The sequence below is a fragment of the Panulirus ornatus genome, chromosome 64, assembly GCF_036320965.1.
Source record: "Panulirus ornatus isolate Po-2019 chromosome 64, ASM3632096v1, whole genome shotgun sequence".
Lineage (NCBI taxonomy): Eukaryota > Metazoa > Arthropoda > Malacostraca > Decapoda > Palinuridae > Panulirus > Panulirus ornatus.
The window spans coordinates 10,535,138-10,555,302 of NC_092287.1; the positions used below are offsets into that span (position 1 = coordinate 10,535,138).

The 20,165-nt window shown below is 46.0% G+C and overlaps 1 protein-coding gene across 1 annotated transcript in view; it reads left to right on the forward strand.

Annotated features, from left to right (window-relative positions):
• Nucleotides 1-20,165, forward strand: part of LOC139746157 (neurotrimin-like) — a 201,338-nt gene that overhangs the window by 158,806 nt on the left and 22,367 nt on the right. The window contains exon 4 of the mRNA XM_071657024.1: nt 19,303-19,513. Within this exon, the coding sequence (XP_071513125.1) occupies nt 19,303-19,513 (211 nt within the window). The remainder of the gene's footprint in view (nt 1-19,302; nt 19,514-20,165) is intronic.

The following is a 20,165-nucleotide window of genomic DNA, read 5'->3' on the forward strand; positions in this document are numbered from 1 at the left end:
TGGTGTAGATGAAGTGTCAGTACACGTTCGAGAGACATTGATTATAACCTCAAGAAAGTCGTTATTATAACAATGGACAATAATACCTTATGAAATTTTAGAGGTCTTAATGATCTCGTTATTCGAGGCGATTCATAGTATTTGTGTAGGGGATTTAATTCATTCTAGTATACTTTAACACTGTACCGCCAAACTAACTTCACACTAATCTAATCACATTATAAGAGTTATATCAGACTTCACATTATTGGAATTGATCCACGAGTTCATCCAACCCACTTCATGCTCTTAACATTACGTGAGTTCATCCACCCGGAATTCTTCAAATTACGTTATGAATCTTAATCCATCAAACAGTCTCTACTTAAATCCGCACCACCACACGGAACCTCAAGGTATTTTATAGCCACTGACAGTTATAATGGCAGGGGTATTCCACGACTGCCAGTGGCAACAGAGCCTCGGATATTCCATGGTTTTCAAGGGCATTGACAAAACTATTCCAGTGATAACAGTGCCAGACATAGTCTGTGGCTTCCGGTGGCAGCACTGGCAGGGGTATTTCATAGCTTCCATTGTTCAAACAGGCAGATGTATTCCGTGGCTTCCAGTGGCAGCTCTAGTGGTGGTATTCTATGTCTTCCAGTGATAACACTGGTAGAGGAATTCCATGGCTTTCACTGGCAGCAATAGCAGAGGTATTCCATGACTTCCAGTTGCGACACTGCAAAGAAGTATCCCAGGGTTTTCAGTATCAACAGTGGCAGAAGTATTCCATGACTTCCAGTGGCAGTAATGGTATAGGTAGTCCATGCCCTTCGGTCTCAACCCCATCAGAAGTATTCCATACCTTCCAGAAGCGACACGAGCAGAGGTATTACATGGCTTCCAGTAGCATTACTGGCAGAAGTGTTTCATGGCTTCCAGCGGCGTTATAACGCTCCCTTTCTGTGATAACAAATGCTTAAGCGAACTGGAAAGGTGATGATGAATTTTGTAAAGTCTCTTTGGGTACCTGGATGCTGGAAAATGTCATAGGGGAAGGTGGGTCTGCGTTCTGGATGCTGGAAAATTTCATAGGGGAAGGTGGGTTTGTGTTCCGGATGCTGGAAAATGTCACAGGGGAAGTTGGATCCGTGTTCCAGGCGCAGGCTCTTCTCCACACCTCTCCCATACCTTCCAGGGGACTGACAGATCCTCAAGGTTATCCCAGTACATTAATGTTCCAGTTATCTTTATCGTGAGTGTCTGATGTTGAAGACATGATTATTTCTGGAACGCCCGTGCTCTCTTTTTCTTTTTTCCTCTCTCTCTCTCTCTCTCTCTCTCTCTCTCTCTCTCTCTCTCTCTCTCTCTCTCTCTCTCTCTCTCTCTCTCTCTCTCTCTCTCTCTCTCTCTCTCTCTCTTCTCTCTGAACCCTTGCACTAACGCTCCCCCGCCGACGCGACGACGCCCGGACTAGCGGCGTTCCCGGCACACGAACCGCTTACCCTCCGGCACCCATTCGCTTGGCATCGGTCCTGGGGTTGCGAGATGCAGACACACTCACTTTAATTGAGTCCCTGGCTGAATGAAGTCAATTATCGCCAAGGTTACAAGATCAGCTGATTGTACGTTGTCGATCCATTTCTCCCGGGAGTTGAGAGCGGTTTTCGACTCTGGTAACGCCTGCTTCGAATGAACCATCGTTCGACTGTTTCGATATTTGTTTCGACACCGCTTCGTTTCAAGACTGGTTTCTAACCCATGGTCAAAATCTACATTGCTAGCGTTTGTGTATGACACTGAAAGATGGTCGTTTTTGTCTAAGCGTTTGACTTCGGTGAGGAAAATTGATATATCTTTATCCCGCTGAAGAAATTCTTCAGGTCTCTCTACCGCTGCTGGTGAGGGTCCTTCATGTGTGGACCCTTCTCTTCTGAAGAAATCGGTGAGTCGATTTCAAGTGACGTAAAGTCTGAGCTGAGAATCGGTGTGGTTGAACTCTTGAGGATGAATCACGGCCACTGTGGTTATCCAGACGTGTAGAAATGTCATACTACAAGACCAGTGATGTGTGAGGGATCCACTGACTGCAGAGGAGACGAGGAAGTGGGGCAAAGTCCCACAGAACGATATCCTAACTTACCAAGTCCCTCTTTCAGAAGTTTTCACTCGCGCTTGGGAGATGTGGCTGCCATTGTGATCCAGCCTAGTGGTCATAGAGAAAAAGAGATATTAGAATTGGGCATCAGACATTATCAACTGAATTGGTCGTCTCAGTCATCGCTCTTGAGCTTGTAGAAATCACCCCCACAGACAGTTTGAATGTCTCTGTGTACCCTCGCTCTTCGCCCTGAACACCCTAAGATGCGTGTGTGTGTCGGTGTGTGTGTGTATCTGTGTGTGTGTGTGTGTGTGTGTGTGTGTGTGTGTGTGTGTGTGTGTGTAGAAAAGAGAACCATTCTCTCTTCCGCCTCTCCACCATCAGCCGCCGCTCAGGTACACCTCAGCTGACTGCCTTCCGTGGTCTGGGAACCACAGTGTCACCGTCCATCCTCCTGTGTGAGCCATGTCTGGTGGGGGAACAGTGGAGGAGGAGGAGCTGTGTGTGTGTCTCTCCTGGGAAAGGTTAGAGCAGATCACGCCCCAAGCGATACTTTCACTGAAGGTGAGGTGTGATCATCCTACTGATGCTTTCACCGAAGGTGAGGCGTGATCATCCTACTGATACTTTCACTGAAGGTGAGGTGTGATCATCCTACTGATACTTTCACTGAAGGTGAGGTGTGATCATCCTACTGATACTTTCACTGAAGGTGAGGTGTGATCATCCTATTGATACTTTCACTGAAGGTGAGGCATGATCATCCTACTGATACTTTCACTGAAGGTGAGGTGTGATCATCCTACTGATACTTTCACTGAAGGTGAGGTGTGATCATCCTACTGATACTTTCACTGAAGGTGAGGCATGATCATCCTACTGATGCTTTCACTGAAGGTGAGGTATGATCATCCTACTGATGCTTTCACTGAAGGTGAGGCATGATCATCCTACTGATACTTTCACTGAAGGTGAGGTGTGATCATCCTAATGATGCTTTCACTGAAGGTGAGGCATGATCATCCTACTGATGCTTTCACTGAAGGTGAGGTGTGATCATCCTACTGATGCTTTCACTGAAGGTGAGGTGTGATCATCCTATTGATACTTTCACTGAAGGTGAGGTGTGATCATCCTATTGATACTTTCACTGAAGGTGAGGCATGATCATCCTACTGATGCTTTCACTGAAGGTGAGGCATGATCATCCTACTGATACTTTCACTGAAAACGTAGAGGTAAGGATGATGTCTCAAGCAATCCTTTCGCTGAGAGAAACGTAGACATAACATTCTCAGTCTCACTTTCACCGAGAGAAAGCTTGGCATAATATCCACTTTGGAACTTTCACCTTAGACGGTAGGCATAATTGTGCCGCTGATAATTCCAGAGAGTGGTGGAGGAGGAGAAGGGGGTTGGGGGTGGTCAGGCATGATAATCTCACTTGATAATTTCACCGTAAGGATGACATAGAAGTGATATTCTCACTAGAAATATTTTCACCGTAAGAATATTAGACTCTGTAATACTCAGTGGGAGGAACGTATAGCGTAATATTTACCTTCCTTAATACCTCAACTCTTACCATGATTATAGGAATAATTCCATTGGTGGCCTCGGGCCTCATACACAAAGACTGGAAGTACACATTATGCTCCGTGGAAGTCTTATGTACAGCATCATTAAGGCTGTCCTGATGACCATGAGTATAATACATTACACGTGTGCCGGTTATGCCATAAGATAGACGCAATCAATGGTCATTAGAAGAGGGTCCTTTTGCTGCATCGCTTTGGGGGATAGAAGCTGATAATGATGATATCTCAGGATAGTCATCTTCGTTCTCAGAATTAGTGTTTTAGATACGGGTAGATAAAGAGAGAGAGAGAGAGAGAGAGAGAGAGAGAGAGAGAGAGAGAGAGAGAGAGAGAGAGAGAGAGAGAGTGTGTGTGTTGTGTGCTTATGGACAAGAACTGGCCACGAGAACCAGCGATGCTGAAAAACGGAACTTTTGGTTAGTTTTGCCTCTCTTACCCAGAGAGAGGAACCCAGTAGGAGACATTGCTGAAGTCAGATATGATTCATTATGTGTCATTTACCATCAGTGACGATAGAAGATATATGAGAACTACCAAGGCTTCCCCTGAGAGATTCATTTCGTACCACTGGTACAAAATCGCCCTCCTGTCATCTACCATCGCGAAGAAATACTAACATATTGGCGTTGTTTCCCACACTCGATTGTACGAACCAGCTTCAAGATAATGAAACTGGACATACTATCATACCATACACTGATACAGAGCACCACTGCGGTAATATACTGTGGGTGGTGATATACTGTGGGTTTGAGCTGTCTAGATATATCTGTCTCTGTCTTCTACAATCTGTTCATCATTTAGTGGTCTCAGTCCCCAAGCGACAGTCGTAGCGCGATGAACTTGTGAAAACCCTCTCACACAGAAGCCGCTACAGAGGTACTACTGCATGTGAGGCTCCGTCTCGCACATATTCTGGAAGAAGTGTTCCGTGAACGCTCTTCCCGTCAGGGATGGAAGGAAGGCGGCGGGCAAGCAAGACACGGGTCTTAGAATTCGGGAGTCTAACTCGAAGGCGTCGTCTTCGCCTGTCACATATGCCTCTTGGGGAAGGGAGAGGACACAACCAGCGTCCATGTTATCGTAATGTTGCGGTGTTGACGTTATCCCCTTGTGAGCCAAGACAAGTGTGTGTGACTTACTGTGGGTTGTGCATGGAAGTGTGTGTGGGTCTTGTGAGGGTGTTGCCTTCGTGTTCCAGTCGGCCAGAGGACGAGGACTGGATGCATCGCAGCGGGGCATCGAACCGTCGAGGAAGAAGGACAGAGATACGAGAAGGACTGAGTATGCCTGGAAGGATGATTGGCATCCCGCAGATCAAGGACATCACTACTCTGGTAGCTAAACTGGAGTCCTGGAAACAAGGAGTCAGAGGTGACTGGAAAGACTAGGTGCAGCGGAGCGAAAGCTGTGTTTGTTCAGGGAAGATTACACGCCTCGGAGGGAATAATAGGGCACCGAGAGCAGTGATTGGTTACCTTGGGGTAATAACTGGAGCCGGAGGGTAATGACTGGGTGTCCTGGGAGTGATGACTGGGTGGCTGGGAGTTTGAGGACTTCCAGGCTATGAATGAACGTCGAGAGCAAATACTGGGAGTGTGGGAGAGCAGTGCGCCTGGGAGTGTGGAAGAAGGTAGTGGGGACTGATAGACGAGGCCTGGGAGTGTCCTTGGGAATGTGGGAGAGTGGAATGGAGACCGAAGGACACCACCTGGGAGTGTGGACTGGAAATGATTACAACGACATAAAAACAAGTTCAAAATATACTTAATTGAGCCTCGACCTCAGCAGACTCTTCATCTAACCTGATTTGTCTCAAATAACGCTTCGAATCGTGGACGAACAAGGCGTGGAAAGATTCAGGGTACATTTTCATGAAATATACTGTGAATTCTTCTAATTACGTATCGTTTAAACGTCACGATTGCCTCGTTTAATACCCTGGAAAAGGCTACACCCTCTCAGATTATAGTTAGAACACCAGATAAACAGTTATCAAGAAACCTACTGTTCCATCTTGGCTATGTGCGGCATGCCCCCAAGGTGAGTCGCTGGCGTCTCCGCAGATCGTAATAGTAATGAAAGCGAAGAGTAAATATGGGTCGTTCTGGACACATTTGAATACCAGAATACCACAAAAGGAAATCGGTTCTGAAGGAACGATCCACCGAGCGCCTGTACATAGAGAGTGTGAAGCGAGGTCTGATGATTTGATAACACACCGAGAAGATTGGGCTGTGCCAAAACCTCTCGTATTCTGCAGGAGGCGAGACAATGAATACCTGATGGGGAGGGAACGGTTTGTCCAAACCTTGAGCGTCAGACGTTATCCCCTACAGCAGAAGACGTTTGGCCAGGCAGGAATAGAAATGGAAAACTGTCTTTGAATGATATTCCAAGACGGTGAGGTTCTCTCTCCTGTAATGAATAGCAATGAAGGACAATTTTGTACAGTGTCCATATGGATGATTGGTAATGAATAGGATATTCTTAGCATGATACAAGCTGGAACAGGTGTGAATGAGAGTGAAGGATGATTTGGCTTCACACACACACACACACACACACACACACACACACACACACACACACACACACACACACACACACACACACACTAAAAACCAGTCAGAAGGTTGAGAAGGGAGCAGTCAAACTTGTTACCTGAAATAAGGTGAGTTGAGCAATTGTGTTGCTCACAGCTGGTGTTCTGTCAGCTGGCGCCGCTCTCAGCTGGTGTTGCGGTTAATTAGTGGCGTAGGTGCCAGTTAGTGTTGTCGATGTCAGTCGGTGCCGCTGCAAATGGTGTTGTTGGTGTCAGCTGGTGTTTCTTCCAGTCAGCTGGTTTTGCCGTCAGCTGTGGTTTGTGCTGTCAGCTGTAGTTGGTGCCGTCATCTGTGGTTGTTGCTATCAGCTGTAGTTGGTACTGTCAGCTGTAGTCGGTGCTGTCAGCTGTAGTTGGTGCTGTCAGCTGTAGTTGGTACTGTCAGCTGTAGTTGGTGCTGTCAGCTGTAGTTGGGTGCTGTCAGCTGTGATGTTGACAGTTTAGTGTTGGTTTCAGCTGATGTTGACGTCAGCTGGGAATGCTGTTGGCCGTTGCTGCTGTTAGTCAGCTGGAGTTGTTTGCTGTCAGCCGATGTTACTTTCAGTTGCTTTACCTCTGTCATTTAGTGTTGCTATCGGCTATCTAGCATGTTGTCAGCTGGTGTTTCTTTCAGTCCGATGGTGTTTAGTGTTGAGGCCAGCTGAAGTTGCTGTCAACAGGTGTTGGTCTTACCTGGAATGGCTCTCAGCTGGTGGAAGTTGCTGTCAGCAGATGTCCTCATCCCATCGTCTCTTTCACTGACGCTCAGCACTCGACAATTGGAGGAACGATAAGGATGGTAATTGAAGCAGTGAGACGCGCGCGCACTCCTGAGAATTGGCAGAGTGCTCTAATGATGGTTGATTTCTTGTGTAACGAGACAGACTTGGGTAGAATTTTAGGCCCTCGTGGAGACGGAGTGTCGTGGAGACACAATTTCTTAGAGTACATACAAGAATTTTTTTTTTGTGTGTGTGTGTGTCATGTTAAATGAGACGGCACAGAGACGGCAACTGGGGCCTACTAATCAAGGACATCTCATTAACACTATATAATTATACTTACCCTAGCCTGAGTTAGGTGCCCATTTCATCGACCAACTCCCTTAGGGGTGGATGAACAGCTGGAGTGACTGTGGACCGACTGCCACAAACCAGGATTGGAACCTATGCGCTCGACCCTGGGCAGCCCGTGAATGCGTCACGGTCAGGAACGCTAACCACTACACCACGGAAGCCCAAGTATATACTAGTATGATACTAGTCATACCACAGGTGGCCAGTATGCTAGCAGCACAATAACTTATTCGTCCATTGTAGAGTGGGTATACCAAGTATGATACACCAGCCGGCAAAGAAAAATGATGATATATCATGCTCGAGTTTGATCATGTGTGGTCATTGTGGAGATGGAATGACCAGAGAATGAAACTACAGGATGCTACAGAAAGTCTTTGGAAACATCAACTGGGAAACGGAGGAGTTTCTGTACCTGTGATATGGATCATTGCGGTGGAAGGCTTTGTGAAATATACTACAAAGGAGGGGCAATGATGGTACTCTAAGCTTGAACGAAGAAAAGATTTAGAGAAGAAGAGAGAGAGAGAGAGAGAGAGAGAGAGAGAGAGAGAGAGAGAGAGAGAGAGAGAGAGAGAGAGAGAGCAGAGAGAGCTTGAGAGATGTGCTGTGCAGATAGAGGCGACATTAGAACCAGCCAGAATTTTGAGAGATAGAATAAAGGAAAAAGGAAAAGAAGAAGAACTTTGAGAAAAAATGTTGTCAATAAAATGCGAGTAAAATTCCAAAAATATTTCCATAGATTGCATCAGCTTACAAGGGGAGCTTGACAAACGCTGAACGTAGTCTAAAACATGGCTTGATGAAACACAACCTGGGTAAGGACAAAGTAATGAGGGTGTGACACAGTACAAGAAGACCTGGACGAGACTATTATCAGCCAGGAGATAAAGCTGCCGGTATGCTAACACCCCAGACTACAAACAAGGCGAGAGAGAGAGGGGGGAAAAAAAAAACTTTCCGTCGCACACGAACCAATGGTCCATGAGATCCCCTGTCACATCCCTCCACCTGAAGGGCTTTGTACAGACCTGCCACTCGGTAGGACCAAGTTTCGAATCCTCGAAGCCCCAGTGTCCAGTACCTGTTAAAGGTATATATACAGGACTTTATTCATAAAAAGGACTTTGGCATTAGACACTTTACCAGATCCGTCGCCCAGAGTCTCACCCAAATAGAAATAATGAAGAAGAGAAACTGTGTGTTGACAGATATCAGAATCGCGTCAAATTACGTGGAAGAGAACATGTACCGCTTGACTGTTCACGTAACAAAGCAAAATTTTCCCTCTGACAAAGATCTATTAGAGAAGGTTGAGAGGAGGATAACAAAGACGGTGAACCAGAGTTACCAGATCTGTTGCCGTCAGACGTTTGAGGTTATAGAATTGTACCGGGTAGAGAGAGAGAGAGACAGAAAAGGAAAGTGTGATTCGTTCACTACCTTTACGTTTATAAACCACTTTGATGATGTCAACAGTAGCCAGGTCTTTGCGAAATATCGAGACAGAGCGGCGGCCAAAGGCCATAGTATGATATTAAGCAAGACACTTGTTGGAAAAGATGTGAAAAAGCATTTTTACACTATTAAAAGCACTGAGTGAATACAGTGACGAAACTGTGAATGCGGACGGCGATGCAATAGTGTAAAAAAAAACGTGCATAAAAGCTGAGAAGGTTTAAGAAATAATGTCCAACTATTGGTGAACTCCCTCCCCCTTACTGTGCAAGTAGGTAATTATACCTAGGTAATTACACACAAACATGAGGTGTAGAAATGCCTCCAGATCGATAAATGAGAACATACAGGACAAAAAATGACACCTCCAGTTTGTGTTATTGTGGGAATAACATTACGAAAGACAGTTGTTCGATCTTTATGTAAGGAAGAGACACACTACATCTCCCATGGTGTAGTGGCTAGCGTTGTGACCTGGGTACCTCCTCCAGATCAACTCTGGGGCTTGTGAGTCCAGGTCTGCTTGCTCACTCATGCAATCCTCATCACTCGATTCTTTCCCTCATGACCTTGTGATCCTCCTTGAAGCCAGCCATCATCACTTGATACTTTCCCTCATAACCTTGTGATCCTCCTTGAAGCCAGCCATCATCACTTGATACTTTCCCTCATAACCTTGTGATCCTCCTTGAAGCCAGCCATCCCTCATCACTTGATACTTTCCCTCATGACCTTGTGATCCTCCTTGAAGCCATCTCTCATCACTCGGTACTTTCCCTCATCACCTTGGCATCTTCCTCATACGAATCCCTCATGCCTGTACCTCCCCTCGCGACCTTCTCCTCCACCACAAACATACTCAGATATAACTCAGATATAACTCAGATATAACAGATATAACTCAGATATAACTCAGATATAACAGATATAACTCAGATATAACTCCAGTCCTTCCACCAAGTCATTATAAAACATATACACTGATGGCAAGGCAATAACACTTTTATAGCCGCACTCAACACACTCTCTCGCGTCACCTCAAACGCACCTCACAGCACCAGCTGCATACAAACCTCACATAAACCACAGAGCAATCAGCTTTTGGCTCTGGCTTGATACCCGTGTGTTTGGAGTTCCCTTGGGGTATATATATATATATATATATATATATATATATATATATATATATATATATATATATATATATATATTCCCTGGGGATAGGGGATTAAGAATACTTCCCACGTATTCCCTGCGTGTCGTAGAAGGCGACTAAAAGGGGAGGGAGCGGGGGCCTGGAAATCCTCCCCTCTCGTTTTTTTTTAATTTTCCAAAACAAGGAACAGAGGGGGCCAAGTGAGGATATTCCAAAAAAGGCCCAGTCCTCTGTTCTTAACGCTACCTCGCTAACGCGAGAAATGGCAAATAGTTTAAAAGAAAGAAAGAAATATATATATATATGTATGTATATTATACATATTTGCCATTTCCCACATTAGTGAGGTAGCATTAAGAACAGAGGACTGAGCCTAAGAGGGAAAATCCTCACTTGGCCTCCTCCTTTGTTTCTTCTTTTGGAAAAGTCAGAACTGGACGGGAGGCTTTCCAACCCCTCTCTATCCCTTTGGTTTTAGTCGCATTTTACGACACGCAGGAAATACGTGGGAAGTATACCCCCCCCCCCCCCCAAGGATATATATATATATATATATATATATATATATATATATATATATATATATATATATATATATATATATATATATATATATAAGATCAAGGTTATCAGGTACAGTAGGGTTGAGGGTCAAGTCAATTGGGAGGTAAATTTGAATGGAGAAAAACTGGAGGAAGCGAAGTGTTTTATATATCTGGGAGTGAATCTGGCAGCGGATGGAACCATGGAAGCGGAAGTGAATCATAGGGTGGGGGAGGTGGCGAAAGTCCTGGGAGCGTTGAAGAATGTGTGGAAGTCGAGAACATTATCTCGGAAAGCGAAAATGGGTATGTTTGAAGGAATAGTGGTTCCAACAATGTTATATGGCTCCGAGGCGTGGGGTATAGATAGAGTTGCGCGGAGGAGGGTTGATGTGCTGGAAATGAGATGTTTGAGGACAATATATGGTGTGAGGTGGTTTGATCGAGTAAGTAATAATAGGGTAAGAGAGATGTGTGGTAATAAAAAGAGTGTGTCAAGTTGAGAGAGCAAAAGAGGGTGTTTTGAAATGGTTTGGTTACATGGAGAGGATGAGTGAGGAAAGATTGACCAAGAGGATATATGTGTCAGAGGTGGAGGGAACGAGAAGTGGGAGACCAAATTGGAGGTGGAAAGATGAAGTGAAAAAGATTTTGAGTAATCGGGGCCTGAACATGCAGTAGGGTGAAAGGCGTGCAAGGAATAGAGTGAATTGGAACGATGTGGTATACCGTGGTCGACGTGCTGTCAATGGATTGAACCAGGGCATGTGAAGCGTCTGGAGTAAACCATGGAAAGTTCTGTGGGACCTGGATGTGGAAAGGGAGCTGTGGTTTCGGTGCATTGTACATGACAGCTAGAGATTGAGTGTGAACGAATGTGGCCTTTGTCTTTTCCTAGCGCTGCCTCACGCACCAGCGGGGGGAGAGGGTTGTTATTTCATGTGTGGCGGGATGGCGATGGGAATGAATAAAGGCAGACAGTATGAATTATGTACTTGTGTATAAATGTATATGTCTGTGTGTGTATATATATGTGTACATTTAGATGTACAGGTATGTATATTTGCGTGTGTGGACGTGTATGTATACACATGTGTGTGTGGGTGGGTTGGGCCATTCTTTCGTCTGTTTCCTTGCGCTACCTCGCTAACGCGGGAGAGACAGCGACAAAGCAAAATGAATAAATAAAAAAAAAAAAAAAAATATATATATATATATATATATATATATATATATATATATATATATATATATATATATATATATATCGTTACTAAAAGAGCCTTGATTAGGGCATTTCGTTGACTGTACCGTCTCAACTAACATAAAAAATAAACATAAAAGGAGGTTAGAGGCCAGAAATTATCCTCACATGGAATTGCAAAGATTAAAGGGAGAATTATCCGTGACTCTCAGCTCGCTCAACCAGTTTGACCATGCAGATGAGGAGGAAGAGTTCTCGTAGAGAAAATGCAGAGGAAGAGCAATTCCAGTATACCAAGGAATTACGCCAGAGGTCTGATGATCAAGACGTCAAGAAATACTTTGCTTGTTATGGGGATGAGAGTTGTTGCTGATGAATGCAATTAGGCGAGCGACGAAACCGTGGACGCTGACAACAAGCGAAAGTTTGAAGAAAAATTTGTGCCATCGAGAAAGTTAAAGATATGAGGCCCCCACGAGTGTAAAACACTCTTCATATATATATATATATATATATATATATATATATATATATATATATATATATATATATATATATATATATATATATTTCTTTTTTCTTTTAAACTATTCGCCATTCCCCGCGTTAGCGAGGTAGCGTTAAGAACAGAGGACTGGGCCTTTTTTGGAATATCCTCACCTGGCCCCACTCTGTTCCTTCTTTTGGAAAATTAAAAAAAAAAAGAACGAGAGGGGAGGATTTCTAGCCCCCCGCTCCCTCCCCTTTTAGTTGCCTTCTACGACACGCAGGGAATACGTGGGAAGTATTCTTAATCCCCTATCCCCAGGGATATATATATATATATATATATATATATATATATATATATATATATATATATATATATACATATATAACATACTAACATACAAACCTCCAACAGCCAGGATCGAACCCGGGACCCCTGTGCCACAGGCGGAATGCTACAGCTAGGCTATGGGCCTGGCTAATAGGAAATAACTATTCGAATACTATGTACTCGAATACCCTTCGTCTCTCGTTGGTGAGCAACGGGGTCTACACCGGTCATTTCCCAACAGGCGCACATAGCCAGCGGATAGCAGTGTACCTAACCTAACTGTACAACGCGGAGGTATATGAATACGAATAAAGTGCATATGAACGTGCACCTTCATAGAACATACAAACCTCCAACAGCCAGGATCGAACCCCGGACCCCTGTGCCACAGGCGGGAATGCTACAGCTAGGCTATGGGCTGGCTAATAGGAAATAACTATTCGAATACTATGTACTCGAATACCCTTCGTCTCTCGTTGGTGAGCTACGGGGTGTAGACACACACACACACACACACACACACACACACACACACACACACACACTCACACACTCATTCACAGACTCATAACTCTTGACCCTTTCCTCTTCTCATTCTCACACATACCTAGCCTGATACATTCCATTCTCAGTGAGAGAGAGAGAGAGAGAGAGAGAGAGAGAGAGAGAGAGAGAGAGAGAGAGAGAGAGAGAGAGAGAGAGAGAAATCCCCCCCAGCGTCTCAACAGCTTCGTTAACCACTCGCATTTCAACGAAATTACTTTTCTTGATTCAATTCTTTTTTTCTTTGTCCGTCAAGGTAACGCCGCGCTCAACACAAGACAACGGGTTTCGTGACCTTGTGTTGCAGCGTTCAACACAACACTCGACGTAACCCTTCTGGACTACATGTCTTTTTGTACTGCGGCGCTCAACACAATGCGACAGACACCTTTAGACTTGTTTTTTTGTGTGTTGCAACGCTCAATACAACTCGATATATCCCCTCTAGACTCCGTATGCTTGTGTTACGGCGCTCAACACAAGTCTGAACTCTGTGTGCTTGTGTTACGGCGCTCAACACACGTCTGGACTCCGTTTCCTTGTGTTGCGGAGCTTAACACGTCTGAACTCCGTTTCCTTGTGTTGCGGAGCTTAACACGTCTGGAATCCGTTCCTTGTGTTACGGCGCTCAACACAAATCTTACTCCGTGTGCTTGTGTTACGGCGCTCAACACAAGTTTGGACTCCGTTTCCTTGTGTTACGGCGCTCAACACAAGTCTGGACTCCGTTTCCTTGTGTTACGGCGCTCAGCACGTCTGGACTCCGTTTCCTTGTGTTACGGCGCTCAACACAATTCTGGACTCCGTGTGCTTGTGTTACGGCGCTCAACACAAGTCTGGACTCCGTTTCCATGTGTTACGGCGCTCAACACAAGTCTGGACTCCGTTTCCTTGTGTTACGGCGCTCAACACAAGTCTGGACTCCGTGTGCTTGTGTTACGGCGCTCAACACAAGTCTGGACTCCGTGTGCTTGTGTTACGGCGCTCAACACAAATCTGGAATCCGTTTCCTTGTGTTACGGCACTCAACACAAGTCTGGTCTCCGTGTCCTTGTGTTACGGCGCTCAACACAAGTCTGGACTCCGTTTCCTTGTGTTACGGCGCTCAACACAAATCTGACTCCGTTTCCTTGTGTTACGGTGCTCAACACAAGTCTGGTCTCCGTGTGCTTGTGTTACGGCGCTCAACACAAGTCTGGTCTCCGTTTCCTTGTGTTACGGTGCTCAACACAAGTCTGGACTCCGTTTCCTTGTGTTACGGCGCTCAACACAAGTCTGGACTCCATGTGCTTGTGTTACGGCGCTCAACAAGTTTGGACTCCATGTGCTTGTGTTACGGCGCTCAACACAAATCTGGAATCCGTTTCCTTGTGTTACGGCGCTCAACACAAGTCTGGTCTCCGTGTGCTTGTGTTACGGCGCTCAACACAAATCTGGACTCCGTTTCCTTGTGTTACGGCGCTCAACACAAGTCTGGTCTCCGTTTCCTTGTGTTACGGCGCTCAACACAAGTCTGGACTCCGTTTCCTTGTGTTACGGCGCTCAACACAACTCGATGGACCATCCAGTCCCCCGCAAACTTGTGTTGCGGCGCCACACGGATCGGGAAAACACAGGTCTTTAGATTGTGTTACATGAATTTATGTTCATGTGTTCCACTAAGCTGTCTGCTCCAGCTAACAAATTCCAGGGGAGGGGGTGAAAATGTCTTCTGATACTCTCTCTCTCTCTCTCTCTCTCTCTCTCTCTCTCTCTCTCTCTCTCTCTCTCTCTCTCTCTCTCTCTCTCTCTCTCTCTCTCAACCACTGACCTCACCTGCCCCTCAAATCTGCACCGATATAATGCACTCCCCCAGACAATGCTCGAGAGAGAGAGAGAGAGAGAGAGAGAGAGAGAGAGAGAGAGAGAGAGAGAGAGAGAGAGAGAGAGACCACGTTGTCAATTTTTCCAACAAAGGACACGTTCCCTCCCTCCTCAACAGAGGTGTTGTTTTTTGTCTTTTTTTTTTCCTTAACTTATGCACATTATGTTAGAGTTTCCGTTGACCGCAACAGATGTCCGGGCCAGAGAGAGAGAGAGAGAGAGAGAGAGAGAGAGAGAGAGAGAGATTTGGAGGAGATGAAAAACCCCGTCTTTTTTTTTTAATGGGGGCTGATGGGGGCGGATTGGGGGGGGGGGGGGTCAGCTCGAAACTCCTTTGAAAGACATGGGGAAACTGAAAAATTGCGAAAGCTTCGCGGTGGAAAGAAAGAAACCGATATAAATTGCAGATCATCACACTAGCCCACCTCTCTGTTTCCGTCCGGGACACACACACACACACACACACACACACACACACACACACACACACACACACACACACACACACACACGCACGCACAAACCATGTAATGCAGTAGCTGGATATGGCCAGTGTGGTCTTACTAATGGCGGTGGTGGGGGGTGGTAAGCACACACAAACAGCCAGCATTAGCCAGAGTAATATTGACACAGGAGGAGGGATGGTGAAGCAACGTTCCGCTGCAGGGTAAGGTTAGTAAAAACGTATATGTCAGCCTGGGAAGAACGAGGTCATAAATCAGAATACTTTGTTTAGTGAGATCGCAAGGCTGGAAACCCTTTTCAGACATGAGAGAGGTACTCATTATAGTGGTGGATCAAATCCCTTTTTGCCTGATCAAAGCAACTTTCCAGAAGAGAGAAATCTACGGTATCCGAACAAGACTTCCAGTATCTTAGAGGCAGATTTAGTCGGGCTTTCGTGTATAAAGTGACGTTTCCATGACGTCAGAGAGGGAAGGCAAAAGAGGGGGGACTTGAAGAGGAGATCCCGGTGCCTTACCCTGACAATAGTTTTTTTTTTCTGACATCAAGGGCCACAACATAGGATTCTCCGAAGTCTCAAGGAAATAATGATCTGACATTAGAGAGATAGGAGAGGATGTCGTCTGTGGATCTCGCCTTACGAAAGCCATCCCAGTGATCAGAGAGAAGACTAATGATTCAAGATGTTTAAGGAAATTGGGGCTGAAGAAATATTGAGCCATATGGAAAAAAATAGAAGACAGAGTAAGAGGCGAGAGTTTGGAAGGGTTAGGTCTGTCACCCCTTCATTGCTGCAGGCTGTACCAGTGCATGTTTCGTAGAAAGGAAAGCTACGGCTTTTCATGCACAAACATAATAGACGAGCAAGCACAGGCGCAAGTTCAGAAGCGCACACTCCCTCGAAACAGGAGGATGGATGCCATTTGGTCCATACGCCTTGCTTGTTTCCAGAGAGGGAATAGCCTTTTTGAACTGCACGAAAATTAGTTAAAGGAAGGGACGGAGAATTACTATGAGGTACATCAGTGGGGGTGAGGCAATGTTAGAGTCAGCCAAGGTGGAGTTTGACAAGAGAGCAAAACGGGAAAGAGCTGCTCTCTCATTGAGACAGACGGCTAAAGCATCATTAGAAAGGAGTTGCGAAGGTGAGTTAGGACGAAAAGACGTCTTGTACAGAGATGCGTTTGGCTCGAGGCCTTAAAGACATACTTGCAAGTGCAGAAGAGGTTGTCGCACATCCCTCGCATGAAGGAACACTTTACCTCGCGAATGCCATATTTGCAACGATTTCTTTTGGGACGGAGACGAGAGCTGAATGCGAGGCGGAGGAAGGAGAGTTATTTTCACGCCTGATATACCAAGTCCGAATGTCCTCGGAATGGAAATGGTTGAATCTCGGAGGACGAGTTACTCTTAAAGGAAAATGGGATGTATGTTTCCGTCTTAAAGGAAAATGGGATGTATGTTTCCGTCTTAAAGGAAAATGGGATGTATGTTTCCGTCTTAAAGGAGAATGGGATGTTTGTTTCTGTCTGGATTGGAAAAGGGAGGTTTATATTACTGTCTTATAGGAAAAGGGGATGTGTGTTTTACGTTCCCGCAACAAAGGATGTCATAATTGTAGGAAAAGGGGATGTGTGTTTTACGTTCCCGCAACAAAGGAAGCACAAAGAGTTAATAGAGAAGGTACAGAGGTTGGTTGATAAATATGGACCTAGAATGAAGAGAACTGAGTTATAGGGAAAGGCTAGAAGCCTTAAATATCCTACCTGGGAAGATAGAAGAGTGAGGGGTGTCTTGATCATAATTCTCGAAACTAGATTGATAATTTTGACAGCGAACAACCGTACGACATAACCTGAAATTGTGCAAGAAACTTGTTAGAGACAATATGTAAAGTACTTTCCGAGTATAAGAGGGTTGGAGGAATGGAATGGAATGAGAAAGGACGTGGTAAATGTTATGACATACTGAAGTTTGAAAGGCCTGTACGGTATGTAACGTTCACGGAATGGGACCCACGGGAGTGAAGGGAACTACACAGACACACACACACACACACACACACACACACACACACACACACACACACACACACACACACACAACAGCCCTCCAGCTCTTTATCAGTGCAGAAGTCAAGAAAGTGAGACGTACACTGTGCCGAAAATATTCTCTCGTGGGAACTTCTTGGTCTGTACACGACTCAGACACGCCCTTTGTAAAAAAAAAAAAAAAAGGTGTCCCAAGCCACTGAATCCACGCTTCTCGTGTCTTCCTCTGACGTTATACCCTTTTTCAGTGGCACTAATCTCCTCTTTTATTTCCCGCTCTTTGACCTCCTCCAAAAGGGGCCATTCTTCTCGGCGCATTGTCTTTTCCTCCACGTCTCTCGTCCTTCCGCCCCCTTTTTTTCTTCTCCCCCCCCAACCCAAAACAAGATTAAAAGGCTCGTCTTTCATGCAGCTGAATTCTTGCCATGTCCGTGCAAGAGGTGGGTGTTGATCTTTGTCTTTTGATCTTTCCAGCTCGATATATTTCTCCCTTCTCTTCTTCGGTGTCATTATTTTCCCTCCCCCCGACCATTCTTCAAGAACTGGCTTCTTTCTTTTTCCCCTCCACCTGGCGTAGATCTATTATCAGCGGTGAACTGAATGCCCTTCCATGCCCTTCTTTCTTACGACCGATGGGACGACATTCATTCCGCTAAGCTTCCTTCATATGTCTTACTTGTTTTTGGGGGGGTTAACGGCTCCGTTTTCTAACCTCTTCTCTTGCGTATATTTCACGTCTGTTGTCTACAAGGGGGTGTCTCTTCTGTCCCCGCACCTCGGTCGGTCTGTGGTGTGAGATTCTTCCCTGGCGGCTTGGTCTGCCAGGCTGTTTCATCCTGCAAGTTTGAATCAATCATGTGTGTTCTGTGGCCTTATGATTATTTGCTCTCCTGTCATGTCATAGAATAATCCTTAGTTGTGTCTTGTCATACGATAATCCTCAGCTGTCATGTCATAGATGAATCTTCAGCTGTGTTGTCATGCGGAAATCTATCCTCTGTCTTCTCACACAGTTAATCCTGCCAATGTCTGCTCGTGTAGCGATCCTTTCTCACTCTTTCTCATGTCATGTAATAATTCTTCTCTCTCTCTCTCTCTCTCTCTCTCTCTCTCTCTCTCTCTCTCTCTCTCTCTCTCTCTCTCTCTCTCTCTCTCTCTCTCTCTCTCTCCCTTTCATGTTTCTCTGACCTCCATATCGCGCTTTGAAGTCCATTAATCCCTAATGACCTTTCTCCTTGATATTTTCTGCGTTGCTTCCTGCCCCGCTCCTGACGAAGGTGTGGGGGATGGGGACTCCTTCCCCCCTCCTGACGCAGGTGTGGTGGGTGACTCCTGCCCCTTCCTGACGCAAGTGTGGTGGGTGACTCCTTCCCCCTCCTGACACAGGTGTGGTGGGTGACTCCTTCTCCCTCCTGACGCAGGTGTGGTGGGTGACTCCTGCCCCCTCCTGACGCAGGTGTGATGGGTGACTCCTTCCCCCTCCTGACGCAGGTGTGGTGGGTGACTCCTGCCCCCTCCTGACGCAGGTGTGATGGGTGACTCCTTCCCCCTCCTGACGCAGGTGTGGTGGGTGACTCCTTCCCCCTCCTGACGAAGGTATAATGGATGCCTCCTAGCCACACCTGACGAAGGTATAATGGATGCCTCCTAGCCACACCTGACGAAGGTATAATGGATGCCTCCTAGCCACACCTGACGAAGGTATATTGGATGCCTCCTAGCCACACCTGACGCAGGCGGGTGTCGTAGCTGCCTCGCTCACTAACCACTATTCTCCTCCTGACGCAGGTGCGATCGAAAGCGGAACCCACTAACCTCTGTTCCTTTTTCTCCCCCCCCCCTTCCTTCTCCAGGTGTCATGGGTACGTCAGCGGGACACGCACCTGCTGACGGTGGGGAGGTTCACGTACACCACGGACGAGAGGTTCGCGGCGCGGCACACAGAGGGCTCTGAGGACTGGCTCCTGATGATCCACTATCTGCAAGAGCGGGACGCCGGCCTCTACCAGTGCCAGATCTCCACCACGCCCCCGCGCGGGCACCTCCTCCACCTCTCTGTTGTTGGTGAGATGACCCACTACTCTACTGTATTGTTGGTGAAGTGACGCCACTACTCTACTCTATGGTTGATGAGGTGACTTTCTAGTCTGCTGTATTTTTGGTGAGATGACGCCACTACTCTGCTGTATTGTTGGTGAAGTGACGCCACTACTCTACTGTATTGTTGGTGAAGTGACGCCACTACTCTACTGTATTGTTGGTGAGGTGACCCACTACTCTACTGTATTGTTGGTGAGGTGATCCACTACTCTGCTGTATTGTTGGTGAGGTGACCCACTACTCAACTGTATTGTTGGTGAGGTGACGCCACTGCTCTACTGTATTGTTGGTGAAGTGACGCCACTACTCTACTGTATTGTTGGTGAGGTGACCCACTACTCTACTGTATTGTTGGTGAGGTGATCCACTACTCTGCTGTATTGTTGGTGAGGTGACCCACTACTCAACTGTATTGTTGGTGAGGTGACGCCACTACGCTACTGTATTGTTGGTGAGGTGACACACTGCTCTACTGTATTGTTGGTGAGGTGACCCACTACTCTACTGTATTGTTGGTGAGGTGACCCACTACTCTACTGTATTGTTGATGAGGTGACTTTCTTGTCTTCTGTATTGTTGGTGAGATGACGCCACTACTCTACTGTATTGTTGGTGA